The 8,129-nt window shown below is 36.1% G+C and overlaps 1 protein-coding gene and 1 pseudogene across 2 annotated transcripts; both read left to right on the top strand.

The window, feature by feature from the left end:
- Positions 1-900: 900 nt before the first annotated feature.
- On the top strand, positions 901-4,361 carry LOC148291090 (disease resistance protein RPM1 pseudogene; annotated as a pseudogene). The gene is made up of 2 exons (XR_015826427.1): positions 901-3,870; positions 4,119-4,361. The product of XR_015826427.1 is annotated as a disease resistance protein RPM1 pseudogene (transcript).
- LOC148291091 (disease resistance protein RPM1-like) lies at positions 1,140-2,245 on the top strand. The gene is made up of 2 exons (XM_088245338.1): positions 1,140-1,963; positions 2,206-2,245. Exons 1-2 carry the CDS (start codon positions 1,140-1,142, stop codon positions 2,243-2,245), a joined length of 864 nt encoding a protein of 287 aa, XP_088101464.1.
- Positions 4,362-8,129: the final 3,768 nt, after the last annotated feature.

Raw genomic sequence — 8,129 nt, 5'->3', positions numbered from 1 at the left:
TGCAACAGATATTACAGCGAAACTGAAATATGATTATCAATTAAATTAACCATACATACATTATGCAGCTCACGAAACTGATACAAGGATTTAGCTTGCTTTTTGTAGTTAGAATTTTGAAAATGCAAATTTGTTTTCTCGTTTTGATTTTTAAAAAATATTCTCTAAAAACATTCTATGAAAACGGTACTGATAGGCCCTAAGCGACTCCAAATGTGTAAGCTTTTCGAAGCCTATATTGAAACACAACTCATTCCTAAAGGGTGTTGTTATAATTTTTGAACCCTCATGAAGGGTGTTAGTGTAAATAACCCATTGAAGAAATTAGAAATCTTTTCTTAATCACACCAAATTGCAAATATTCCCTCACTTGTATTACTATATGACACATGTGGGTGGGTTAAATATTTGTTGGGGTTCTCTGACATACAAGTCCACTCCATCCTTCCAACTTCCAAGCATGTAATGAGCTGCTTCTATTAAAATATATTGCCTTTTAAATTGAGTTATGAGTTTAAGGATTTAATATGATTTGTGAGCAATTGACAATTCATTCTTTGCAACTAAATTTGAAGACTTTTTCAACATTTGCTACTCCATTTCCAACAATGCAAGGCAGGTGGAAAATGAAAACCTGCCTACTCCATTTCCAAATAATTTATCAAGAAACAAACAAAATGAGCAATCGAGAATAATATTCAAAGTCAACATACAACTCACTCTTGATGATAAAAATTAAGAACTTTCAGCAGTAAAAGCTATAGGAATTTTTTAATCAGCCAAGCTGGAGTACAAACAACAACCTATCGGAAAAAAAAAAAGTGCAACCAACACAACCTCCTTCGATCTCCAACATTATTACATATGCAACCAGCAGATGCACAAAGAAGACCAGTCTTTCCATCTTCACACAAAGACATCTTTGTCTCAGTCTGTTACGTATTGGCAAACTGAGATATCATTTTCCATTTGATGTGCTCAAAATACAATTTCAAATCACTGAAATTTCTTGCACATTGGAGGAGCTGCCACTGCCAGCTGAAATCGTCACTTGATTCATTTGGCTCATCTTTCAACCTTTTCTATATACTCAAATTCGTTCTACCATTGTGAGCAACTAGTTTGGATAAAAGGCTAATATGGCCTTACCAACAGACTTCTTGATCGGCAAAATTGTGACCATTCTTGAGAACGAAGCATCCTCCATAGCCGGTGTTCGTGATGAAATTGATGACATCAAGCAGGAGCTTGTAAGCATGAAGGCCTTCCTAAATGATTTTGAGGGCAAGAAGGCACTCACCGAAGGTGGGGAGACGTGGGTTGCAAGCATCAGAGGCATGGCCTATGATGTTGAAGACATCATTGACGAGTTCATGTGTCACATGCATGAGCAAGGATGTCATAAGGGCCGATTTGCAAGGTGGTTCCACCAAACTATTCGCATTCCGCAGAATGTCTGGTTTAGAGGTCAAATGTCAAACAAGTTGCGGAAAATCTCAAGAATAATTAAAGCCATTCCGGACAGGAATCAGAGATATGGTGTCGGTGGATTAGAAGGAACAAGTAGTACTTGTGATGATGTTGGCAAATGGAACCGGAACCAAGCGGAGTCTTCTCTTTTTATTAAGGAAGATGAGCTCGTGGGGATTGAAAGAAAAAGGCAAATATTGATGTATTGGTTGATGAATGGAGAGCAACAGCAAACGCTTATCTTTGTGGTGGGGATGGGCGGATTAGGGAAGACGACTTTAGTTGCCAAGACCTTCAACGATGAAAGGGTCAAGAAACAATTCCACTGTTGTGCTTGGCTTACTGTTTCACAAACTTATGTGATTGATGACTTGCTTAGAAGCTTGATTAAGCAATTCCACGGAGCAAGGATGGAAAAGGTCCCTGCAGACATGAATTCCATGACATATAGAGAATTGCTACAAGTACTGGTCAATTACTTGGAGTCTAAAAGGTACATGGTTGTATTGGATGATGTGTGGGATATCAAACTTTGGAAAGAAATGAGGATAGCACTCCCAAATACACAGTTTGGAAGTCGAATCATGCTTACCACTCGAAGAGAAGACGTAGCATCCTATTCTTTTGGAGTACAAAGTCATATTCACCACATTCAACCCCTCGAAAAGAATGATGCTTGGGAGCTATTCAGCAGCAAAGCATTCTCAGCTTACCAGAATAAATGTTGTCCCCCAGAGCTTCAATCATTGGCTCAGGAACTTGTAGAGAAGTGTGATGTCCTCCAAGAAGTCATTAGAATGGATGAAAGTCTACAACAGCTTAAACTGGCATCTAACTAACCATCCGTCGCTAGAGCCTGTGAAGAGCATCTTGATGCTTAGTTTTGATGATTTACCATACCGATTGAAGCACTGTTTTCTATACTGTTCCCTTTTCCCAGAAGACTATTTCATTCCAAGAAAAAGGCTCATTAGGTTGTGGATAGCTGAAGGGTTTGTTGAAGATGTCAAAGGAGCCAGACCAGAAGAAGTTGCTGAGAGCTATTTTATGGAGCTCATTTTCCGTAGCATGCTACATGTTGTTCGAAGGAATGCAAGAGGAAGGCCAAAAGCATGTAAGATGCACGACCTTATGTGGGAGCTTGCTCTGTCTAAATCAGAAAAAGAAAAGTTTGGTGCTGTATATGATGGAAAAGAAGTTATGGACGAAGTTCAAGTGCGCCGCTTGTCAATTCAAACCACTGGAGGAGACATCAAATTAGGCACTGGTATGGCACAACTTCGTTCTTTTCTTGTGTTTGTTACTGACATGTCCTCACCTTCTTTCTCAAATACATTGCCTTCTGGATTCAAATTGTTGAGGGTGCTTTATGTGGAATATGTTCCAATTGATATACTGCCAAAAGAACTTGTGTACTTATTCAATTTAAGATACTTAAATTTAAGGGGAACTCCAATTAAGAAGCTTCCTGAATCCATTGGACAACTCCGCAACCTTCAAATTTTGGATATTAGGGACTCAAAGATAGAGGCACTTCCAAGTGGAATTGCCAAGTTGCAAAACTTGCGCCATCTAATTATGTATCGTTACACTGAAGAATGTAAGGGCTTCAGATATGTGAATGGGACAAGATCACCATCAAATATATGTATGTTGAAGAAATTGCAGGTTTTGACGTCTGTTGAATTAGAAGGAAACATTGGTAGACTTGTGGGAAATATGACCCAACTTAGAAGGATTGGAATTACGAATGTGAAAGAAAGAGATGAGATGGACCTATGTGCCTCAATTCAAAAGATGAAGCAACTTCACCACCTGTTTCTAATGACAAGCGATGAAGAGGAAGCTCTTCAAACAAACGCACTATGCTCACCTCCTCCCCACCTTCGAACTGTTATTTTGGTTGGAAAATTGGAAAAGGTACCATGTTGGTTCTCTTCACTCCAGAGCCTCACAGGTTTGTATCTGCATTGGTCTGGAATTGAAGAAGATTTACTGCCTTACATTGAAGCACTGCCCAATCTGGGATATCTTACACTTATTAATGCATATGCTCGCAAAGAGTTATGTTTCAGCAGAGGCTTTGTAAAGCTTACGAAATTGTGTTTGTCTACTTGCCCCTTATTGAACAAGGTAACTATAGAAAAAGGGGTAATGTCAGATCTCCAATCCTTAAGGCTTGGTAGCTGCCCGGAACTAAACACAACGCCACAGGGTCTTCAATACCTCACTAAACTAAAAGAATTGGCATTGGTGGTTGTATCAAAGGAACTTAAGGATTCCATACGAGAAGGAGGTGTGGATCGTGAAAAGGTACAACACATCCCTGAGATCTACCATTATTACAAAACGTCATTGGGGATGTGTCGTGAAAGCTTGTCCTAGTTGTTTTGGAAGGAGGTATGTAAAGTTTTTTTTTGGTCTCCTTGTTTTTCCTTTTTCATTTTTTATATATGCCTTGAGTTCCCTAATCTTGCATCATATAAACTATTCTGGTACAAACTGTCGTCATCCACAAGTTTGTTAAGACCATGTATTTTTGTCCATGGACTAAATACTAAGTCTGCAATAGTTAGTTTCGATAGCACAAGAATTTTGTATTGATATTCTATTTGATTATCATTTCGCTTTTGTTGTTTGCCATGCAGAATTTGTTGTTTGCCATGCGCCTAGAAGAACCCTTGCTTTCTTGTGCGAGGCTGCAAATCTTAATTATTTTCCATCACTATCTCAAGTTTTATTAGAAGCCATTTGATCATTAGTGAGTTTTGCTTTGAGACTGTGGAATCTTATGTAATTTGATTCGTGAGTGTGTTTGCTATTTGATTATGTAATGACTTAAGAAGCACTAATCAGGATCTAATGCTCAATTTGATTTTGAGAGTTTCCTATACTTGTACATTGATAATCATCTTCTGCTGCTCTGGATAACTTTTAACAACCATAGAACACGTATAATTGTACGCCGAAAAACCTGAATTGAGTTATGAGTTTAAGCTTTTAGTATAACTGTGATGTCATATAGAATTTGTGAGCAGACTTTTTCAATATTCTTCTTTGCTACCGGATAAATAACATTATTAACAATGCAACCCTGTGTACTTCATTTCCAAATAATTTAGCAAGAAGCAGAGAACAAAATGAACAAAGTGAATGAATATGGTTCTGCGGATTCTCACTTTGCTTAGGCCCTCCATGGAGGAATCATTACTTGTAATCAAAGTTCTGTAGGTGGAGGAGTGACATGCAATACCATATAACATATTTGAGAAGATTAAGGATCTAAAATGATTAAGCTTTGGAAAGTCAATTGAAGGACAGAAAACTTAAGGTGTATGGAAAGAATGCCAGACTAACCAAGGATGCCACAAATATGCTCAGAAGGGGTGCTATTCAATAGGTCAAGGCCGCAAGGGACCATGCCATAACAAGCACTGGCAGATCCATAGAGGCTCAAAGAGGTGGAGCTGCACTTCCCCTAAATGGAAAATGCCATGGAGATGCCGGAATTTGACCTTATGCTGGTGCGCACATTTTCGACTAAATTCCTCAAAGAAGTTGTTTTATTTGCTGCTATGTGAGAACCTGAATATTTAACTTAGATTGTTGGGCTCGATCTCACGAGCATGTAGGAAAAAACCGTTCATCAATCGGAGCTCCACAACTAAATTTATGAATTTTAGAAGTTTTTTAAGAACTTTAGAATTAAAGTTGCAGAACAAGTTCGGCCAAGAACAAACAATCAGCGTGTTGGGGGTTATAATCCAGCGCATCTCATTTTAATTCCTTTCTGAAATGGTCTATTAGCAAGACGCCACATGTCAATTTCTAATTGCTCCAATTTCAAAACTTCGTTAAAAACTATCTATGCACTGAAAAATTCACCGAAAATTACTCCAAACTCCAAATCACATGTACTTTTAGTTAGATTAATTGGTATTGACTTTTGTTAGATTAATTGTCTAATTGACATTGATTTTGTTCATATTTGATATGAATTTTGGTAGACTAATAATTGTATAATTGACATGGATATTTTGTTTATGTATTGATATACTGTATAGACTATAGTCAATTAGTTATACATGTTTGTACCATATCTGACCGGCCTTTCATGCCATGACACGTGGAAAGGATCTGACACCAAGCAGGGCCCAGTAGCTCACGCTGGCCAGCCCAGCCTTACAATCGGTAGGCGCCCTTGGCACCCAAGACTCATTCTACGCCTAGCACGGCCAGTAGCCTAAGCTGGCAAGCCCAACCTCGCAATTGGTAAGTGCCCTCGGCACCCACGATTAATTGCTAGGGAAAAAGAAAACACGCTTTCTACGTGAAAAATCATACGCTCTTTTCATCTTCTTCTCCTAGGTTTCTTCTCTGCTATCTTCTCCACAAGTTATTTTCTTCATTCTTCTCCAGGTGTCCATCTCTCACTCTCTCTCATACTCTCTCCAGTATGCTTCTTCTCTCTTCTTCCTATCTTCATCTTCTTTTTCTTTATATATTTCCTCTTCTATGGTGTCTAATTATCTCTTCTTACCATTTCTTTTATATTTATTCAATAGATTTTATTAAATTTTTGTGAAAATTATCTTATGAGTTTTTCTTCAAATCTTTGTTTGGACAAAGTTTTTTTTTTTCTGCAAATAAGGTTTTGTTTATCTTCTTTCAAGTTTTGAGAACCTCCCTACTGATTCTAAAGATGTTTGGGATGCATATATATATATATATATATATATATATATATATATATATATATATATATATATATATATATATATAAAGCAAAAGGCAGAGAATGGTGAAACATTCAAAATACCAAAAAATGCCATTGGTTAATACAAGCATTAAGAATTGAAATTATTAATTAAATGAAGATAATATGGTAAATTCACACTTTTTCATATTTAAAAAATTTAAAATTAAAAGAAAAATCAGATAATGGATCCTCTTTTTATGGAACACAACCACCCATTATCTTTTTTAATTCTAAAATAAAATTTAAATTTTTTTTAAAAAAGCCTCTCACGGGCACGAAAGCGCGTGCGGAGAGGCTAGTATATATAAAGTAAAAGGCAGGGAATGATGAAACATTCAAAATACCAAAAAATGTCCTTGGTTAATGCAAATATTAAGAATTGAAATTATTAATTAAATGAAGATAATATGGTAAATTCACACTTTTAAAAAATTAAAATTAAAAGAAAAATTAGATCATGGATCCTAGTTTTATGGAACACAACTACCCATTATCTTTTTTAATTCTAAAATAAATTTAAAATTTTTATAAATAAATTTAAAAAAAAAAAAAAAAGGCTATCGCAAGCGCGGAAGTGCATGGGGAGAGGTTAGTATATGTATTTCTCTTGGGAATATGAGATCATCAGACTTTTACTAATTACCTTTTTAATCCTAGTTTTCTTTGATCCAATCCTGGTCCTGCAATGCTATTCAAGACTTTCAACTCAACCTTTTTCCAGCAAAATTTGATTTCTCTAATATTGCTTCGACTTCTATAGTGGTACCAAATCATCGGAAGGTGAGCCCAGACCACCAATGGGTTGAATCAATTTGCGTAAAGGATGCAACTTTGTATACATTTGTGAATTATTTGCCAACAATATATTAGATCTTGGCAAAAACAAAAGATAAAAAATCTAGTCATATGAATGTTGCTAGAAACAATTTTTGTCATCACCAATGGGTAGTAGTTGGATTGGTCCAGAATCCAGATCTTTGGTGTGCTCCCAAGTTGTTATAGATTTAGGTAATCATTGTATCTCACAATTTTGATTTTTGTGTCATATGAATTTCAATTTACACTTAAATTATCAAAGAATTTATAAATAATAAAAAATAATAAAAATTCGATCATTGTTATCCGACGAAGCAACAAACACAATATAACATAATTAGATTATTTATCCGGAATAACACCAAACGCCTTATAATATTATGAATAAACAGTCAGTACTCTCTGGAACAGATTAATACTAACAAAAAAAATTAGTCAGTACAATCTGACATACCAAACGAACCCTTAGAGCCAGTTTGGCATTGCTGTGCTGTGAAAATAATCGCTGTTAGATTTGCTGTGAGAGAAATCAACTATGAGAGAAAGTAGTTTGGCATTTGGTAAACTTTTTGTTAAAAGTGTTGTTGGTTCTGATTCTCGCATAATCAAAAAAATGATTCCCGGATAATCATTAAACCCATTGCTTTTTCGAAACTGATTCCCGCATAATCAGAAAATGAAAGCACCTCATTAGCTGTTTTCCCTTATAGCTTTCTCTCACAACAATTTTTAACAATAAATAATTTTCTCATAGTTCACCAAATGGGCTGGGCTTCCCAAAATTTTAAAAAATCACTTATCACCCAAAATAAGCAATGCCTAACGGGCACTTAGTCGTCTAAGTTTCTTCTGATACGCCTCCTTGGGTCTCTTTCAATGAAACAATGAGTTTCATTCAAGTTGCAATGAGTTTCATTCAAAGTTGCAATAAGTTTCGTTCAAGTTGAACTTTTCAAAAACAGGCCCATTATAAAGCCCAACAAAATAAGCCCTTAATGATAAGGGTAAGCTTTATTAATGGTCACTTAATGACATATCTAATACTTTTTCTTTTCCAAACTAACACTCATTCATATGCATCTTT

Source organism: Prunus avium, chromosome 8 (genome assembly GCF_965620075.1).
Source record: "Prunus avium chromosome 8, drPruAviu1.hap1.1, whole genome shotgun sequence".
Lineage (NCBI taxonomy): Eukaryota > Viridiplantae > Streptophyta > Magnoliopsida > Rosales > Rosaceae > Prunus > Prunus avium.
The sequence above is the reverse complement of the archived record's forward strand: the minus strand, read 5'-3'. Positions and strand labels throughout refer to the sequence as shown.